We start from the raw sequence: 21,690 nt of genomic DNA, 5'->3' as shown, positions 1-21,690 counted from the left end.
TAAACAAGGCCGGGGTTCTCAATTTCAGTATTAAAAAAATTCATCCACACAGAAATTACCAAATTCTGGAAATTCGACCAAACAATAAAAAATATGAATCTGGAATTATATAGCACATGTATTAATGTTGCAAAATTCTAGAACCTTCTTTTGTCCACCACCGAAACTACCAAAATTCGTGAAATTTTGGTGAAATTTCAACAAAATTTTGAACCCAATCAAGGGTGTAAAGACTATTTCAATGTGCTCCTTGAAGTGCCAAATAAAAGAAGTCATTGCTGGTTGCATGCAACCTTGAGGTCACTATGGTCATGCTCAACATGTACAAAGAAGTAAACATAACCCGTCAGAGACGGCAAGGAAGCAGCAGCAGCAGCTTGAGACGCCCCTGATATTATGCTAGGATGCATGAGTTGGACATTTACCAACCAATAAGGCTAGCTTGACGCATATATAGCGATGGTACAAGAGTACAACAAGGCCGCCACTAGCAGTCCATCTATCACAACTTGGTGTAGTCCGGCTCCGGCACACGGTTATTTTACATCTCCCATGAAAGAGTAGTTCTGTTGTTTACTAGCTAGCCGCGAAAAACAACAATAATTCGGTCGAAATGAAATTTGACTCTGACTGATGTGTCGTCGTAAGCTAGCGCTCTGAACATACATACAAACACGTAAGAGTAAGAAGGAAGGAAACGATCCAAGTTCATCGCGATCGTTGGCGGGTTGTTTTGATGGAGACGAAGAAGTAGGTAGATAAAAAAGTAGTGGCGAGGATGAACCCTAGGCCGTGACCGACAGCAATGTTGACATGTACACGTCACAACTCTCAACTTCCGCAAGTTGACACTTTGAGTAGTGCATCATATGCCGAACAGAACACACTGCGACAGGCAGAAGTGTTCGTCGTGCCCGTGATCGCTGCCGCTGCTTCTGTCCCAATATAATGGATGTCCAATTGTCCATATGTCCGTCCGACTGGCAGCTAGGCTGACTGTCCGCCGGTGAGTTGTTTATATATGCTCACTGACGACTGACGACTGAGCTCAGGATCTTGGCACGAACAAGTTGCAGATACATATTCCTCGTAGTGGAAGAAGCTAATTAACCAGCATGCAGTTCCCACATCGAATCAATCAATTAAAATTCAGCTGAGAGACTGCCAAAGATTGCGAAATTCGGCATGTGGTGTGGCAAACCAAATTCATGCACAGAGAGCCCGGCCGAAACTGATGATGATGATGATGCGGTGAGTGAGGAGGCTATAGAAATAGGAGGTAACGGGATGACCATCCTGGTTCCCGGTTCCGTGTTTATATAGATGAAGGGAAGAGCTCCCTTCGTGGCTGTACATGGAGATCGTTTACAATAAAGACTTGACTTAATCTACAAGCTCTTCTAGCCTATGCATGTATGGCGTCTATTCAATACTGCTGAATATTGTGCCATGTGTCATGCTTCTAACATATTCAACACACTAACATGCACCGCTAACACACACACTATTTTCAGCTACTATATTCTAACAGAGGCAAGAAGAAGCCATGCATGCGGGCAAGGACATCAGGCTGGACCGCTGGAGAGGCCCGGCCGGCCGGTAGGTGAAGCCGTGAGGGGGGCTCGCGCGTCGCGCGTCGATCGCCCGGCCGTCGGCGACAAAAAGGGATCGAAAGCGCTAGCGGCGAGCGCGGAAGAGACAACTGGATGCGGGGTGTGGTGTTGTGTTTTTCCTCCCTCCCCGCGGCCGGAGCCGGCGGGGACGACAGTGACGGTGACCAACCGCGCGCGCGCGCCATCGCTAGGGCTGGACGGCCTGGTCAGGCGACCATGATCTGGAGACTAGCTAGATCGAGAGTGTCCAGGTCCAGTCCAGCGACTCCATCTGCGGCGCGCGCGATGGAGATGAGAGGATCATTTGAGTGGAGACCGGGGGAGTGGAACGTGCACGTCGCGGTTGTTAACGCGGATGCGATTTTCGGTTCAACCACGGCTAACCAACGGGATTGTCCGTTTCCGGCGGCCGGCTCGCGCGGTGGTGGGGAAAAGGGGGCCCGGGTTTCTTGGTGTCAAAGAAAATTCGGCCCGGACGACATCTCAGGCCTTTGTTTAGATTTAAAAGATTTTGGATTTTGATATTGTAGTATTTTCGTTTTTATTGGACAAGTATTGTATAATCATAATAAAGTAAATAGGCCTGAAAGATTCGTCTTATGATTTACACTATGCAATTAGTTTTTATTTTTATTTATTTTTAATACTCCATATATGTACCGCAAGATTCGATGTGATAAAAAATCTTAAAAAAATTTTGGTTTTTAGGGCCTCACGAACTGAACTCGATCTCGGTTGTTTGGAATGGATTGTGTGGTCTCGTGGATCTCAGTCGGAGTCGACGACACAGGGGACATATACTCCGTCCGGTGGTGTATGTGTGGTAGAGATGAAAACGGATCGGATACGGACGGATATCATCGATATCATATTTGTTTTCATATTTTTGGTCGAATTCGGATTCGAATACGGATAATATCAATCCTGTCGGATAAGATATGATTGGATATCGACATCATAAATATACGATTTAAGTATTCAGATACAGATACGGTATCGGATGTTGAATATTCAGACTCGGATACGGACAGATCTAAACCCCTCTAAACGAATTCGGTCTAAATACGATCGGAAAATATCCGTACCATTTTCATCCCTAATGTGCCGCGTGAATAGGAGTGTGAAGAGAAACGTACCCATGCAACAGGAGACGCTGCCTGATTGTTGTACGTACTACGTATGACCTAGCAGCCAGCAGCCCTGCACCCGGCGAGGCGCCGACGACGCAGAACGAGAGACCACCGACGACCTCATCTTCACATGTGGGGTGGCGGGGTGGAGCGCACGGCAGGTGCGGCCGTGGCCGCAGCCGGCGCGTGCGTGCGGCTTTCTACGGTTTTTATTTTATGGGCTCCAACGCAGGAGGGCCGGATCGTTGCTTTCTATGGGCCACAGGGGTTCTAAAATTTTGGGGGGGCCCAGTGCTGCTGCGCCATGCAGGCCCGGGGCCATTTAGGGGGCGTTTGTGAGGGTGGCTCAGCTGGGCTCTGCGCTCTCCGGCTGCAAGTGTGCGTGTTTGTGCACTTGGCCCAGCACACAGCCCGGCCCCCTACAGCCAAAACAGCCCTCTCAGCCTGGCTCTAGAGATACGCTGGGGATGAGCGTTGTTTTGGAGCCAGGCTCCTCGCGGCGCACAGTAGGGGCAAGTGGGGGGCAAGATAGTTGTATTTGGTATTTGGCCCGGCTCTAACATGGTTCACAAACACAATCTCCTCTGGACCGGACCGTTTGCATGCAGCAAGACAAATATGGACTGTTGCAGTACTTGGACCTGGTCTAACGTGGCCTGGGCCTAGCGAGCAAGCCAGGCTGACCACGGCCACCCTCACAAACGCCCCCTTAACGAGCCTGCTTGGGTTGTGGGTGGCTGAGAATTGACATGATTAATTGCTGCTGTCATAGATCCAAGACTGACCTAGCGGGGGCAGCGTCGTAATGAGAGCGATAGTTGACAACTACGGAGGTATAGGTAGGAGCAGTCTTGTATGGAATGTAATATACGAGTGTCTTAATCACTTCCGTGTAAGCTGTAATCATTTCGCTTGAGATTTATTCGTCGAATCTGCCAATATTTTCAGCAGTGTTTTTCGGTCACAATAAATTAGCAAACAGTATTTTCAGTCATGGCTTATCAACCAAACGAACAAGCCGTGAGTGGACTTGTGGAATCTTTTAACTTCTCACTTGGGCTTTTGATCATCATATTGTTCACGTCACGACTCCGTCTAAGCCTCATTTGGTATGGCTTTTTCAACGGCTTCAGGAGTTGTTTGGAGCCATTTTCTACCAAATGAGGTAAAATAAAATGGTTCCACCATCGAATCCTCTAAAAACATGCTCTCACATAGCTTTGGGGTGCGAATGAGCTAAAAATAGTGGCTTCTCCCGGCTTCACCTCATCTTATGTGACGTTCTGTCAGAGTATATTTTAAGTAAGGAGCTATATTTTTCCAAACGATTTACCAAAACACCTCCAACTCCACCGATAAAGCTGTTTATGGAACTAAAACTCCAAAAACCAAGATCATTAATGAGGTGAAGTGGAGCCGTGCCAGACCCTTAAAAAAGACACTTAATATGGCTCTATGACCTTGCAGAGCTCAGCCGAATTGCGAACAACCAAGTTTGTTACAGATTCAGGGATGGGTCAGCCCATACCAAAAAAAAAGTGACCTAGGTCCCAACTCATACCCAAAGAAGCGAGCTCGTGCCCAGACGAGTTTTTTTTTTTTTAGGAAGCCATTTGGCGCACTTTATTGAGTTTGCAAGACAGTTACATCGTTCACCAAAGCTCCTAGCAGAAACCTAGGGGGTTCATCGACCCAATTACATGTAAGCTTCTCCGGAAGCGCTACTCTAGCTAATTCATGGGCTACACCATTTGCTTCACGATTACAATGTTCTAATGAAATAGAAACAAAATCAAGCCACATCAGTTCGCACGCCCAGACGAGTTACATGATCTTACAACATCACAAATGCTAAGACAATTGAAATTCTCATGAAGAAAGCTACGGATTTCCCAAAAAAAAGGGCCACCGCCAATGGACAAGTCCCTGGACGACGATGTAATAATAGCCTCTTTCAACTGAGTGGAATCAGTTTCGATCCCAATTTGGGATACGCCGAACGGCCGACATGTTCAGCCCAGCCCATGAAGACCCAAAGCAATAGCAAACAAGCAGTACAAAGGAATGAAGGTGCAGCCGGGTTCAGGCATCGAATGAACTAGAAATGTGTGCGGCGTTACCGTTTTATGTGGTTAGCTATGCGTCGTACGTGTGTCTATATGTTTTTATTTTTTTTCTTTCTGTGGCATACATTTTAAGTGCATTCATTTTGTTTGTTTACATACGTGAGATGATGTATTCATATATGTGAGTGTACGGAATGTCATATATATGGTGAAATATTTGGCTTCCTATATGTATGTCAGCGATTATTTGTTTTGGATTATTTTGTATTACGAGTTAGTATAAAATTAAAGGATTAGGAAAGAAGATTATGAAAAATGTATGAATTGATTTAGAGTTAAGGTGGGGAGAATTAGAAAGCGAAGATTGTGAAAAGGGGTATGAATTTATTTAGAGTTAATTTTGGGGAGATATTTTCAGTTCATATGCGATATGAGCAAAAAATTAATCACTGACATAAAATTATAGATGTATATATCTATCAAATAAAATACACTAAATCATATGATATTTTAAGTTAAATGCATAGATCTAGTCATAAGAAACTCAACAAAATTAGTTGGTATTTTTATGAAATTTTTATAATTTTTTATAAACTTTTGGAGATCTCTATTTCGAAACAAAATATTAAAATTAATAGGAAAATAAAAATAATATATGGCCGTATTCAGCCCACTTAGGTCCAGCAAGCTTGAGGCCAGCCCAGGCTAGATGCAGGTTGATATGAATTGATCTTTAATTTTAGTAAAGTTTGAGGACTATTTTGAATAAAAATCTGAGAGAGTGGTCTGGACGACGGGTTATATTTCAACAAAGTGTGAGGGTTTTTTTTGCAAAATAACAGAGAACGGCCCGATCTGGTCCGGCCGATCAGACGGTCGAGAATTGCGGGCGACGTGGTCACGTTGGCTGGCCTTCTTTTGGTGCACGAATCGTATTAAGGAGATTATCAGAAGTTCAAAACAGTCTTCTCCTACCTCAGTTCCTCTCCTCCTCTGGCCTGCCTCTCTCTCTCTCTAGGTCTAGAGCTTTGTCCCTTGCCTTGCCTAGTTCTCAATTCGTCCCTTCTCCACCTAGATTGCTCTGCTAAACTCGAGACCTCCCTTCCTCCGAGGTCGTGTAATCCGATTGTATCCCAACTGAGTACTGAGTGCTGTTTTATTTTATCTACGGAGAGGGTCGTCGTATCACAGTACCCGCCACGACGGCTTGGCCCTCATGATAAAGCCCCATGCGCCGAGCTTCAGAATTTCCGGTGGCGGCGGGAGAGCCATTTTCGGCTGCGTCAGGCTGTCGGAGCTGCATTCTAGGACTCGTTCTGACTGACCACCAAGTTTTCCAGCTCCAGCACTCTCCAACACAGCCTTGCAATTCAATGTCCCCAATCCTCATCAAAGCGGAAAACATACCGGACACCGCGGTATCCAGGCGTAGACAGGGAAAAGGTCCTCTGAATCAAAGTGCCACGCCACAGAGTCCTCACGGTCAGCATGCACCAGAGTCGCCAAAATGTTCACCACATCCTCATCATCCCATGAGACTTTGTTTGGATGTTGTCATATTCACTTTAATCCATCCATGTGTGTTAGTGTGGATTGGAATGGAATTTAGTTCAAATTCCACTCCAATCCACCTCAACACATATGAATTGATGTGAATACGACAACATCCAAACAAGGCCTAAAGGAGCACCGGGCCTTGTTTACTTCGTAATTTTTTTGCAAAATAGGAATAGTAGCACTTTCGTTTGTATTTGACAAATATTGTCCAATTATGGACTAACTGGGCTCAAAAGATTCGTCTCGTCAATTCCGACCAAACTGTGCAATTAGTTTTTATATTTTTATCTATATTTAATACTCCATGCATACATCTAAAAATTCGATGTGACGGGAAATCTAAAAAATTTTGCAAAATTTTTGGAACTAAACAAGCCTACACGCTCACATCACACTCAGCAGTAGGGATGAAAACGGATCGGATATGGACGGATATCACCGATATCATATTTGTTTTCATATTTCTGGTCGTATTCAGATACGAATACGGATAATGTCAATCATGTCGGATAAGATATGATTGGATGTCGACATCATAAATATACAATTTAAGTATTCGGATACGGTATCGGATGTTAAACATTCGGACTCGGATACGGACACATCTGAACCTCTCTAAACGAATTCGGTCGGAAAATATCCGTACCGTTTTCATCCCTACTCAGCGGTCTCAGTCGTAGCAGAGCGTGTGAACTCAACTCAGCAGGGGAAGAAAATAGCAAAAACGTAAAACTATGGAGACGCGGGGAATCGAACCCCGTGCCTCTCGCATGCGAAGCGAGCGCTCTACCATATGAGCTACGTCCCCTTCGATGCTGACAGGTGGTACGTAATTTGCTATATGTAAGGCCTCGGCAATTGCATCATGTACTGATCTATGAAGCTGTGGTGTGTATTTGGATGCAGTGACACAAGTTCAGGAAGTGTTATATCGGATGTCACACGTGGTGTCCAGATACTAAAAATAAAACAAACCACAAAAGTTGTAGTAATCCGCGAGATAATAATTTAATCAATCATTAGCACATGTTTACTGTAGCACCACATTATCAAAAATATGGACTAATTAATTTTTTTAAAAAAAATTGTAACGTAAAATAGTTTCAATTTGTGTATTTAGATTTGTATAAATAGTTTATATTTAGTACCCCATATATGCGTCTAAACATGCGATGAGACAACGACTAAAAGGTGTCGGGTGGTGCAACCAAACACGCGAGGGCGACATGATCCCAAGAAACGGCCCATACCTTGCCAACTTGTATTTGTATATTACTCTCGCTATCCTTGAAAACTTTAATTTCTAAAGTTATCTTAAGTCAAACTTTTTAAACTTTAACGAAATTTCTAAAAAAAAGTTAAAATTTATGATACCAAATTAGTACCATTACATTTATTTATAGAATAAATTTTAATAAGTTATTCATTTTATGTTATAGATATTGATGCTCTTGGTAGCATGGATTTTAGGAATTGAAAACTTTTCAAGAACAGAGACAAATATTAGAGGGAATAATAATGACGACAATGAAAGCAACGGTCTCATCACACTGATGATCTGCCGTTGGGTGCGTGCAATTACGGCCGTGGCCTCAATGTTCAACCAACCCAGGGGGGGATCGCCGTCGATCCATTCATCCATCCATCCATCCCGTCCAAACTTGCAGGCAGTACACCGAGACGTACGCGCGAGAGATGGAGGAGATGTCGTTGGTCCCGTCCCGGCCTCCGCTCGCGCACGAGACGCCAGAATTCCGCTCCACCGGACCGGGCACCAACCAGCCTGACTACCTGACCCTGCAGGACCAAGCTCTCACATGGAATGTTCCGGTCCCCGTTCCAATCCATGGACCATGATGCATGGCAGCCAATCCCTGCTACGGGGCGGATACACAGTACACAGGTGGTGTGCCACCACACGCTGACATGCATGCAGTGCGAGCGGACCAACCAGCTGCAGATCCATGTGTCTCCCCAGGGGTGGGGGTGGGGGATCACCCGGACAGGATCAGGCCACCACCTCACGCGGCTGCCGGGCGACGAGCGCGCTTTTGAGCACGGCCGGGCAATGGTCCCGGCGTTTTGTTTTGACCTACTAGCTACCGACTAAAAACTCAAAATTCTTCATCGTATCGAATCTTGTGGCATATGCATGAAATATTAAATATAGATTAAAAAAATAACTAATTGCACAGTTTATCTATAAAATCACAAGACGAATCTTTTAAGTCTAGCTACTCTATAATTAGATAATATTTATCAAATAAAAATAAAAATGCTACAGTGTCAAAACTCAAAAAAAATTTAGATCTAAACAAGACCCTAGATTGGCCTAGATTGTTGGTGCTTGCCGATCTGATCCACTGGGACGAGGGCATGGCACTTTTTTTTTGTAAAGATCAGGTGTCACCCGTGTCGATTTGACCCGATGACTAGGATCGGGGACCTCTGTGCATTGGCTTTGGCTCATTGGCTGGATAAGCGAATGATGACGAGAAAGAGACTGTAAGCTAGGATTGGTTGCTGGCAGGCCATATGCAGCGTACTACTCTTGGATGGCATAAAGTCCACGCACGCAGAGGTGAGGTACCCGCCGCCTTGTTTAGTTCCAAATTTTTTTTAAAATAGGAATAGTACTATTTTTGTTTGTATTTGACAAATATTATCCAAACATGTACTAACTAGACTCAAAAGATTCGTCTCGTCAATTCCGACCAAACTGTACAATTAGTTTTTATTTTCGTCTATATTTAATACTTCATGTATGCGTCTAAAGATTTGATGTGACAAAGAATCTGAAAAATTTTGCAAAATTTTCTGAGAACTAAACAAGGCCTAAGTTTTTGGATGGAATATGGCAAGTATTTCGTTACAGGCAGCAAGTTTTGGATCGATGGCAGAGAACGACAAGAGAGCAGCACAGCTGCCGAGTTGCGTCAACAGGCTTGGGCCTTGTTATCAAAAATTTTCAAGATTTTCTGTCACATCGAATCTTAGAACACATACATGAAGCATTAAATATAGATAAAAATAAAAACTAATTACACAGTTTACCTGTAGATCGCAAGAAGAATCTTTTGACCCTAGTTAGATTAGAGAATATTTGTCACAAACAAACGAAAGTGCTACAGTACCCGAAGCCAAAAATTTTTGCAAAGTGAACAAGGCCGGCTTCTCTTTGTCAAAAAAAAAAAAAACAGGCTTGGCTTCTCAATTCGGACTTGGGAAGTTGGAAGTCACCTAGAGAAACGCATTCACTGAATGAACAATGAAAAAAAAATACTGTCCATGGACCATCACTCTTTGTAATCCGTTATTGTTGCAGTTGGAACGCAAGATTTTCAGGCAAGCAGAAGAAAGCAGAGCCACATGCTTTGCATGGCACACACACACAAACACTAGTAGTAGGAGTAGTCTACAGTAAAAATAGTACTACTTGGGGTAATTACACTGAAGAGGAGGGTACGTAGAAAACAAAGCAGGCAGCCGTGCGAGCATGCCATGTCGAGAGTTCTTCCCCAGATCCAAGAACTAATGAAGAACACGCCTGTCGGCTAGGCCAAACTAGGATACATCGGCGCCCACTTCTAACCCCCCACGAACTGATCATCATCATCACCATCCTAATACAGAAGAACACAAACATACTGTATACAGAACACACGACGCTGCCTCATAGACCCGAGAAAGAAACCGCTATCTAGATTCCTCTGCACCGCATGCCCTCTGCTATCGGTTGCTTATTGGCGCTGGATTGGATTGGATTTGTTCTAGCTCAGCGGTCCAACGAACTGATCACCACCCTGCAAACCAAATCAGGGACAGGACAGGAGCTGTTTCAGGATTATATTCCCATTTATGAATCGTCAGGATTCAGAACCAGACATGTATGCATGGACTGTGATCTGTTTAATGCATCAAGGTGGTGGTAAAATTACAATTACAAGAAAATGAACTGAGCGTGGGCAGAGAACGACGAACCAGTCGTACACGGTGGGGCTCCTAGGTCCGACGGCGGGCTCCGGCCCATCGGAGACCTTGGTTTTCCGGCGGAACCTCCTCCAGCCGTCCGTCTTGGGCGTGGTAGCTGCACCACCAAACACACCACCAACAACAACAACAGAGGGTCAGGCATATGCTTTCATGCACAAGTTCTCATTGCTTTCTGATGAATGAACCCTTTGTCATCACGCACCAAACCCACCAACAAATGTCTCCTAGACCTGACAATCACACTGTACTCTCCCTCCCCACTGATGAATTCCCACGAATCATCATCTGTTAATCATGAAGGTATTACGCATCGACCTAAATCTTGCGGTGTTTACCAACTACTCCTGCTAGCGGCAGATCTGCGACGGCGTCGCGCTCAAGAAGGCGCAGGAAAAAAAAACATGAATAAAACGCCAAACTTTACACACTTTTTTCGTTCCTCCCATTTCATCGGAAGATCCAATCCTGCGCAGTAGTGCGCGGGGACGGCAGACCATATCAAAACAAAAAAAAAAACGATTTTTTTACCCCAAGAATGGGGCGAGCACCAAGAAGAAACAGAGGCGGGCGAGCCCACCTGTGGCGAACGGCGAGTCGGGCGTGGTGGCCGGGGAGGACGGGACGGAGGAGCTGTAGGACTCGGCGCGCGGCGAGGCGTCGACGGAGAGCGACGGCGGGCGGGCGATGGTGATGCTGCGCGTCACCGCCGGCGCCGGCGCGTCGGACGTGGCCGCGGCGGGAGCGGGGGCCGGCGGGAAGGACGACGAGGAGGAGGAGGAGGAGGAGGGGGAGAAGGAGGAGTACTTGCGGAGCCTGCCGAGGCCGGAGTCCGGCCGCGGGCCGGCCACCGTCTCGTCCCAGAGCTGGTCGAGGAGGCCCATTCTTCCCTGCCCGCACCAGACCAGACGGTCGGTCGATGCGATTGGTTGTGTGGTGGCCCTGCGGCGTGCGCGTCTTGGACGTATGCGCGCGCGCGTTGTCACGTCGCGAGGCGAGAGAGGGAGGAGGGAGGACCGGCGGGTTGGCTGCCTGGAGCAGTTGAGGCTCGGGCCGGGGCGGATGACGACGGTGTTAATCTCTCGGGAGTCGAGAACGGTGGGCTGGGGGAGGATTTTTATAGAGAAGCGTGGCCGTGTGGGCGTGAGAGGATTCAGGCGAGATAATTGGAGGGTGTGGGTGTAAATTTGGATAAGGGAAAAAAACTGGAACCGAGCTCATCTTCTTCTTTTCACCTCTCTCTCTCTCCTCGTTCTTGGCTCCGCTCCGTTACACACGGCTCGGCTGAGCCGGCTTCACATTTTATTCCTCACCAAAGAAAAACTTTTTGCGAGCTGGTTTTGCTTCACAGATCGACTCCATTCCGAGATCGTTTTGCAACGTGTCACTTGTCATTCGTCAGCCGAGCCGTTGCAATGAGCGAGGCTTCTTCCCGTGAATTCGGACCCCGGGGCACGCCGGAGCCGACCTGCGTTTCGCGCGGCCGTCGAGGGCTTGGACCGGAGCGGGGTGCGCGCGGCAAAATCGGAACGAGAGTTTTGACCGCGATCCATATCCGGGTGGCCCACCCCCGCCCGTGGCAGCGTCCACGTGTACTACTACAGGATAAGATCCGTAGGTCAGGGCCACTGTAACACGCCACCCCGTAGTGGGCCCGGCTTCCATCACGAACCTCGACGACCCCAGCTTTGCTTTCGCCTTTATACAAAAAAAAAAGAAGAAATCAAGAAGAGAAACGTACCAAAAACACGGAGCATCAAAGACAAAGCAAAACATCTCTACGCGATGAAGTCATGAAAACCTCTGGGAAAAAAAAGGAAACAAATACGTAGTCGATCGATGCATGTATATTAATCTATCTGATGTGTATTTAGAACGCAGGAGATGCGCGCGTTCCGAGCTGTCTACGTACGACCTAATTAAGCTTGATCATGTTGCCAAAATGAAAATGATTTTGGTTGGTCGAACACAAGCATGCATGCAAAGATGATGACCGTACTTGGTCTCCATTATTTTCTACATCTATAATGGGGGGAGCAGAAGAAGCACACTATGCTCGAGCTCGATCGAGCAGCTTTGTTTTTCCAGCTGAGTGATTGGTGAAGTGGGACCGAGGCCAAAGATGCTCAAATCAAATCGGCCGAGCATGCATGTGGACGACGGGCCCTAATGCACATGCACGCAGTGGCCCAATTAGGTACGGTTTTCCATCTTTTGTTTTGCTTTCGCTTCCAAAGAGTTGATTAGTTACAAATATATGGTGTCTGCTTGGACCTATTAGCGCGTCCATCGAATTAGGGCCTTATTTAGATCACCTCAAAAACCAAAACTTTTCAAGATTCTTCGTCATATCAAATCTTGCAACATATGCATGCATGGAACATTAAATATAGATAAAAACAAAAACTAATTGCATAGTTTGTTTGTAAATTGCGAGACGAATCTTTTAAGCCTAGTTACTCTATGATGGACAATTTTTGTCAAATAAAAACGAAAGTGCTATAATGTCAAAATCTAAATTTTTTTTGATTTAAACAAGGCCTAGGAAGCACCTGCTTATTATAATTAAGGCCTTGTTTAGTTCACCCTGAAAACCAAAAAGTTTTCAAGATTCCCCGTCACATCGAATCTTGTGGCACATGCATGAAACATTAAATATAGATGAAAACAAAAACTAATTGCACAGTTTAGCTGTAAATCACAAGACGAATTTTTTGATCCTAGTTAGTCCATGATTGGATAATATTTGTCACAAACAAACGAAAGTGCTACAGTACCGAAAACTTTTTACTTTTCGGAACTAAACAAGGCCTAAATGATGCAGCTGCCGAATTGTCCTTCTCTGTTGTTTGGTGAATGGGTCATAATGGTGTGGATGCACTATTAGTGGATGAACTAAAACGTCATTAGTCTGTTCGCTTGAGCTTATCAGTCAAATATATCAGTCATTCAATAATATTTTTCTCTCACAACAAATCAGCCAACAGTACTTTCTGCTATGTATACTAGAGAAGCATAGGATCGAAGCTAGTAAGTAGATGTACAAAGTATATATATGGATTGACTAGCTTCATGCCTTGATGAGCCTTCAATTTGATCGCTGCTTGCGGCACTGTACCGTATGCCGGCCTACCGTTTTGTCGTTCTTGCTGCTTTCAACTTATCTTACCTTCAACGGGGCAAAAGCAAAACAACTTAATTACCTTGTTCGTGTGGGGCTTCAGTGATGTGATCATGTAAAGCATGCTGGAATGTACTCCATCAAATTCTAAGTTAGTTTTGGCTTTTCTAGACATATAGTTTTTTTTGCTATATATAATGAGGAAAAATCAGAACGACTCATAATTCAGAATGAAGCGAGTGAAAAATTATCATGATCGTCTCACCTCGAAGTCTTGTGGTTATCGTCTGATTAAAATGGTTGAAGCTAATTGAGCCGTCGCGACCAAAAAAAAACACACGTGCTCCAGCGCGACGCCTCGGTCGATGCTAAGTCTAGAGCCTCCAATTATGAGCTTGCTATAATTAACCACCACTGATTACTAATTACAGAACGTTGCCGCTTACCTCCTCCATGTAAAAGACACATAGTTTAGGTTTGGTATACAGTACATGAGTTAAGTTGTCTTAGATTTAATAAGTTTATAGAAAATAATGTAGTGATGTTTATGACTTAAATACATTATGAAAATATTACACGGCAAATTTAATAATACTTTTTAGCGTGATGATTATTGATATCTTGTTCATATAAATTCAGTAAAGTTTAAAATATTTTGATGTAAAGGCTTATTGGTGAATTTTTTGGGTTTGGCTACTGTAGTACTTTTATTTGTTTTTAATAATTATTGTCCAACCATAGACTAACTACGCTCAAATAATTTATCTCACAAATTACAAATAAACTATACAATTATATATATATACTCTTACGGAGTAGAGAAAATTTACCCTATATATATAAGTGCTATTCTACACCCTAGGTGTAGAATACTCTAAAGATTCGATGTGACAGAGAATCTTAAAAATTTTTGGTACCTAAACGGGTATTTGGTTGGAGTTGTTAAAGTTTAATATGTACCGTAGCATTTTCATTTTATTTAACAATTAGTGTCCAATCATGGACTAATTAGGCTCAAAAAATTTGTCTCGCAAATTACTTCCTAGCCATGCTTTTAGTTTCGTAAATAGTCTACATGTGTCCAAACATTTGATGTGACAGACGATAAATTTTAACAAAAGTCCAAACGGGGCCTTAACAAGTTATAAAAGTCCACGCTAAAATTATACAACGCCGTTAGTCTATTGCGATGCGTCCCATCAAGATGTGATGGACGCAACTGCCTCATACGTAAACACGCATGGCCCACCACAAGTGGCAATATATAATTATTCAGGGTCATATAGAAACAGTTACTAGCAATTAGCATAGGCCGTTTATTAGTCCACACTGATATATATATAGCCAGTCTACACGACTGATAAGATCAAGGGCCTTGTGGCGGCGATCACAATCAGCCGTCGGGCCTACCTCCCTAACCTCAATTATTGTGGCTGCGGAGCTGAAGAACTTGCCGGTCACAAGCTGACGGCACAGCTCAGCAGCAGCCACCAGTGCACGACGTACACATACCACCAGAGTCCACAGCACTACAGCAGTGTCAGCGTCCGGGGCAGTGAGTGGCGTGTCCACGTCTGGGCGATCAGCTTATGCGTGTGCTGATAAGTGGTGCGGCTCGAGAGCAGCTACAAGGGTCGTCCAATGCAAATCACCGGTTGGAAATGGACGCTTGATTGGCTGGGGTTTTGCACTGGGTCGCCGTCGACTAGGACGACGATGTCGCCGGAAACCGATGTCCGATCCGGTGTATGGCCGGTACGGTGGATGATCTTATCATATCGTCCTCATCGAACCAACGCCTTTTATGAATGCGCTCACGTATCAAAACAAATCATACTGCAGCTTAATTACTAGAGGATCGGAGGATTATTTTCAGCAGGTAGAGTACGCGCGCTGAAGCATGCATTTTATTATGGCGCGATCACGCTGGCATATAGTAGGCGAGGAGCTGATACTCGATCATAACATCGCCACTTCGCCAGCATGCATGCCTAGCTAGCATGGCAATGTCAACGTTTGTCGTCATTAGCCTTTGCCGTACGTACCAGTCGATCTTGAATAATGAAGCAAAAGTAATAAGCGCCAGTTTGTAGCAGTAGACAATAGACATGCGGGACGAAGCTATGAAAAAATTTAGGGAGAATTGAACAATTAAAAGTATTATATCGATTTAGCTCTACTCTAACCCCTCACAATGAGAAAAAATATATTAACTTGAAGTAATATTATATTAAAAACGTCGATCAACGATTGTGGGGGTATAAACCCCTATACCCTCATGGGCCTATATGGGCCGCACCATCAGAGGTGGCTCGACCCACAGGATGAAGACATGCGGCGCACAACTGATCGGCGTGCACCGCAAGGCTACAAGATATTGTACCAAATAGGATACTTTGCTTGTAACTCTGTCCCTTCACGATATATAAGGAGGGGCAGGGGTCCCCTAGAGGACAAGTCATACATCATATTCTCTCAACACAAATCAATACAACCAGACGCAGGACGTAGGTATTACGCCAACTCGGCGGCCGAACCTGGATAAAAAGCTTGTCCGTGTCTTGCGTCACCATCGAGTTCGTAGTTTGCGCACCGTCTACCGATAAACTACTACCGTGGGTATACCCCAAGGTAGACTGCCGACTAGCTTTCGTCGACAGTGGCGCGCCAGGTAGGGGGTGTGCGTACAGCTCTCCCGACGAACAAGATGGCCATCATCCCCGACTTCGCGGTCATGGCGGGCGGCTTCATGTTCACCGTCAGCTTCAACAGCTTCACCACCACGACCGCGAAGGAGGCGTAGATCCAATCTGTGCCGATCACTTCTTCACCGACGTCGGCTGCAGCTCCAACCACGCTGGCTACGACTTCGACCACACCAGCAACGTTTCCGACCACGCCGACAACGCGTCGCACGCTTCCCTGCTACAAAGGGAGGCAGATCGACAACACTGACCTGCTCGGGCCATCGACCAAATTGTTTGGCCTACTTGCTCTGACCACCAGTCGCAATAATAATCGCCGCGAAGAACGACCCTATGACAACAGCGACCACCGTCATGACAAGTCGAAAAGCTCGAGGGCCACACAATTCTGTCACCACCGACCAGACTTTCGTCCAAAGATAAGTACACTTCTAATATTTTATTTATTTTTGGCATAATATTTATTATTATTCTTCAAAACAACTTTTTTAGCCGACTAGTTTTTTCTCCTACACGAGCTTTCCAGAGCCGGTACTGTCTCCGACTCCTCCCTACACGTGCACGAGATCCGGCCTCTGCGTTCCGGGTGGTCGGCAGTACCTCTCTGACGTGGCTGACAATCCTACGCGTGCCTAGGTTCCGCACCTCATGCTGATTGTTGGCTAGACCAGAGCTGGTACAAGCTCTAGGATGAATTAACAACTCGTGCTAATTTTATAACAAAAAATCTAAAACTTATCTCAGTACTGATTTTTTATCTAAAGTTTATTTATACATCATGTACTACCTATTTTTTATATTTATTTTTCAGGAGTTTGGCCCAGTCGACAAGCTACGCTCGGGGACTCGTCGACTATTCCTTACGCTGTGCCCGGGGACTGCTCCGACCACCGAGCACGTTTACGTTCCCAACCACGCTCGGGGACTTGTCGACTAGTCTCTATGCTGTGCTCGAAGACTGTGCCGACCACCGAGCACGTTTACGTCCCCAACCACGCTCGGGGACTCGTCCACCGGTCCCTACGCCGTGCTCGGGGACTGTGCCGACCACCGAGCACTATACGCTCGGGGACTGGTCGACCAGCTCACCAATTGAGAGTTTGGGGATTGCACCGACCACCGAGCACTATACGCTCGGGGACTGGTCGACCAGCTCACCAATTTGAGAGTTTGGGGATTGCACCGACCACCGAGCACTATACGCTCGGGGACTGGTCGACCAGCCCACCAATTTGAGAATTCGGGGACTGTACCGACCACCGAGCGTTATATGCTCGGGGACTGGTCGATTAGTCTATTCAATTGCAGACGAGCATGATATGCTCGGGGACTGGTAAATTCAATTTTTTAGACCTTGCTACAAGGCTCATACTTCGCCTTCCAGCAAGCTCGGGGACTACATCGGTACGATGCATCTGTCGATGCATCTCAGTTTTAGAATTTCTATGATTTTCTTTTTAGACCCTGGCACCACGTGCCTACGTCACCTACTACCAGGCTCGGGGACTAAGTGGGCACACTTCACCTTGCGGTGAATATGCTTGCTTTTTTGAGGTCTATACTTTTCAAAAAAGTAAAGTGGGCACACTTCACCAGGAAAGAAATCTTTTTTAATTAAGAGCACCATGCATTCTTCGAACAACCTGCTTCTTCGATGTCAATGTTGATCAACTGTCTTTTGAGTTGGTCAAAATACCGTTGCAACTGTTTGGGCGACTTTCCTACTTATTGAAGACGTCAAGCCTCACTGATCGAAGAAGCTCAAGACGGCGTGTTACATCACAATACATGGTGCTCGGGGACTAGCTGTGGGGGTATAAACCCCTATACCCTCATGGGCCTATATGGGCCGCACCATCAGAGGTGGCTCGACCCACAGGATGAAGACATGCGGCGCACAACTGATCGGCGTGCACCGCAAGGCTACAAGATATTGTACCAAATAGGATACTTTGCTTGTAACTCTGTCCCTTCAGGATATATAAGGAGGGGCAGGGGTCCCCTAGAGGACAAGTCATACATCATATTCTCTCAACACAAATCAATACAACCAGACGCAGGACGTAGGTATTACGCCAACTCGGCGGCCGAACCTGGATAAAAAGCTTGTCCGTGTCTTGCGTCACCATCGAGTTCGTAGTTTGCGCACCGTCTACCGATAAACTACTACCGTGGGTATACCCCAAGGTAGACTGCCGACTAGCTTTCGTCGACAACGATGAAATTTATAAAATATATATTAAAAACAAAGATTTTAGTTCACTCTACCTTATACTTTTTTTATCTAAAATTAAAAGGAGAGCACTAGGCCCCTAGGCCCACGGCTGCCTTGGTCCCTGGCAGGGACACACTTGCCGTGTGTGTGGTACGTCCAAGGGTAGACACGACGAGATGCCTGCATGTTCCCGTAGACACTTCACATGATCAGTCTGTTACAGTGGATATGTAATAGGAACAGTAGAAAGTAAAAGTGAATCGATATCTTTATTGATGAACAGTGAATGTATATATATACAAGCCCTCGATGGGGCAGTTTCCAGGGGCGAGTGGAAGGCCCCGCTCCCACGATGCCCCCTTCCACGATCGGGTGAGTGGAAGGAAGAACCGTCATTAGCAGTTGCTAATTATCCACTAATTGATCACAAAGAATATTAAGAATATTCTTAACACTCCCCCTGATCAATTATCTTCTTCAATTGTTCATCGTAATTGTCGCCATCATTTATCCTTCGAAAAAAACCCTATGGGAAAAACTTAGGAAACTTTGATATATCAGGTTAAAACTCCTTAAAAACCCAATGGGAAAAATAAAGGAGAAAACACCATGATAATCATTATAATCAATGTCTTAAAATATCATCTCCAAAAAACCCCTTATGGGAAAAACTGGATGATATGACATATATAAAATGCTGATATTGCCTCGTTAAAACTTTATATGAGAAAACTTTAAAGCAAAACTCATACAAAGAAAAGAGTGCAATATAATACAAATGAATCATTTATCAAGAGATACTCCCCCTGATTTCTGCAAGTCCCTAAGTCTTTTCATACCAATTCCTTCAACATATTTGTGAAACATAGAATATGGTAGAGACTTGGTGAATAAATCTGCTAGATTATCACATGACTTAGTTTGCAGAATCTCAATTTCCCCATTCTTTTGTAACTCATGGGGATAAAATAATTTTGGAGTAATATGCTTTGTTATGTTGCTCTTGATATATCCTGATTCCATTTGTACAACACAAGCAGCATTATCCTCAAAAATAATTGTTGGTGCATCAAGTGCACCAATTCCACATGATTTTAATATGTGGTCTACCATTCTGCGAAGCCATACACACTCACGTGATGCTTCATATAATGCTATAATTTCAGAATGGTTGGTGGAAGTAGACACTAATGTCTGCTTGGATGATTTCCAAGAAATTGCTGTTCCACCATTTAAAAATACAAAACCAGTTTGGGATTTACCATTATGGGGATCTGATAAATATCCAGCATCTGTATAACCCAATAAATTTTGATCTTGATTTTTGCTGTAAAATAATCCAAGATCCCTTGTACCATTGAGATACCTAAATATGGTCTTAACTCCAACCCAATGACGCTTGGTAGGAGTTGCACTGTGTCTTGCTAATAGGTTAACTGCAAAAGCAATATCCGGCCGGGTACTATTAGCAAGATACATAAGTGCTCCGATAGCACTTAGATATGGGACTTCAGGTCCCAAAATCTTTTCACCTTCCTCCCTAGGTCTGAAAGGATCTTTCTCTATGTCCAAAGACCTTACAACCATGGGGGTTTTACATGGGTATGCTTTATCCATATTGAATTTCTCCAACATTTTCTGGATATAGGCAGCTTTGTAAATAAAAATCCCAGATGAAAAATGCTCAAGTTGTAAACCTAAGCAAAATTTGGTTTGACCCAAATCTTTCATTTCGAACTCCGCTTTCAAATGATGACGTGCTTCATTAATATCTTGCTCATTGCCAATGATATTTATATCATCAACATATACAGATATAATGCAAAAACCCTTTTGGGATTTCTTAATGAAGACACATGGACAGTCATCATTATTTGTGTATCCTTTATGTGTAAGGAATTCACTTAACCGATTGTACCACATTCGGCCTGATTGTTTTAAGCCATATAATGACTTCTGCAATTTAACACAAAACATGTTGCGATTTGCCTCAGAATTTGGTATACTAATTCCATCAGGAACTTTCATGTATATCTCAGAATCCAATGACCCATATAAATATGCGGTCACTACGTCCATCAACTGCATAGATAGACGATTTTGTACTGCCAAAGATATTAAATATCGAAATGTTATGCCACTCATAACTGGAGAATATGTTTCATTGAAATCAACACCAGGTCTTTGCGTAAAACCTTGTGCTACAAGCCTTGCTTTATATCTCACCACTTCGTTGTTTTCATTCCGTTTCCGGACAAAAACCCATTTATATCCAACAGGACGGATACCAGGAGGTGTTGCCAAAACAGCCGAAAACACTTCCCTTTTTGAAAGCGAGGCTATCTCTGTTTCTATTGCATCCTTCCACTTGTTCCAGTCCGAGCGTTTCTTACACTCTACCATGGATTTTGGATCTGGATCACTTTGAAGGATTTCAGCAATTTGTTCAGAGAAATAAATGTCGACAATTGTAGCTTTACGATCATAGGACTCTCCAGTCTCTATATAATTAATGGCAATTTCATCTACCCTTGATGGATCATCATTATTTCCCAAAATGATTGATCTAGGGTTTCTTGATGTACCAACTTTAGTGTTTACACACATAAGTGGGTCAGGTAACATATCAAATCTTTCCAAAAGATATTGATTGGTCACTAGGTGTATATCAACAGAAAGTTGATCTTCGTTTACTACTTTCTTTTGTTTCTTATCTTGCACCTTGGAATTGCCTCTCCCCCTCTTGTTTCCAAGAGGGATTACATGAGTGGTTTTATTTGGTACCTCCACTCTTTCTGGCACATTCCTTGCAGGATAGAAAGATTTAACTACACCTTTATAGTTAGTAAACGCATCTGGCAGATTATTTGCAATATTTTGCAAATCAATAAGTCTCTGAACCTGAAGTTCAGTTTCCATAGTACGTGGATCAGAGGATGAAATGCCTTCCGCATTCCAATTAATTTCTCGGCATTCATTTTGGTACATTTCTCCCCCTAATGTCGGGAAATGATCCTCATTAAAAATACAATCAGCAAACCGGGCCGTAAATAGATCCCCTGTTAGAGGTTCTAAATACTTGGTGATCAACGGAGATCTAAATCCCACATAGATCCCCAATTTTCTATGTGGTCCCATAGCTGTTCGCTGAGGTGGTGAGATGGGTACATATACTGCGCACCCAAATTTACGCAAATATGAAATATTTGGAGGATCACCACGTACTAATTGTAAAGGGGAATTATCATGATATGCAGTTGGTCGTAGTTGGATTAATTCAGCAGCATGCAGTA

At 44.4% G+C, this 21,690-nt stretch overlaps 1 protein-coding gene and 1 non-coding gene across 2 annotated transcripts; both read right to left on the bottom strand.

The window, feature by feature from the left end:
* On the bottom strand, positions 7,102-7,174 carry TRNAA-CGC. The gene has a single exon. It is a non-coding gene; the product is annotated as a tRNA-Ala (tRNA).
* LOC110436755 (dormancy-associated protein homolog 3-like) lies at positions 9,656-11,440 on the bottom strand. Its single transcript, XM_021464199.1, has 3 exons — positions 10,937-11,440; positions 10,348-10,453; positions 9,656-10,169 (listed from the first exon to the last, which is right to left on the bottom strand). The coding sequence occupies exons 1-3, from the start codon at positions 11,238-11,240 to the stop codon at positions 10,142-10,144; spliced, it is 438 nt and encodes a 145-aa protein (XP_021319874.1). The 5' UTR covers positions 11,241-11,440; the 3' UTR covers positions 9,656-10,141.

The sequence above is a fragment of the Sorghum bicolor genome, chromosome 7, assembly GCF_000003195.3.
Source record: "Sorghum bicolor cultivar BTx623 chromosome 7, Sorghum_bicolor_NCBIv3, whole genome shotgun sequence".
NCBI classification, from domain to species: domain Eukaryota; kingdom Viridiplantae; phylum Streptophyta; class Magnoliopsida; order Poales; family Poaceae; genus Sorghum; species Sorghum bicolor.
Note: the sequence above shows the minus strand (reverse complement) of the source record. Positions and strands in the feature narration are given on the sequence as shown.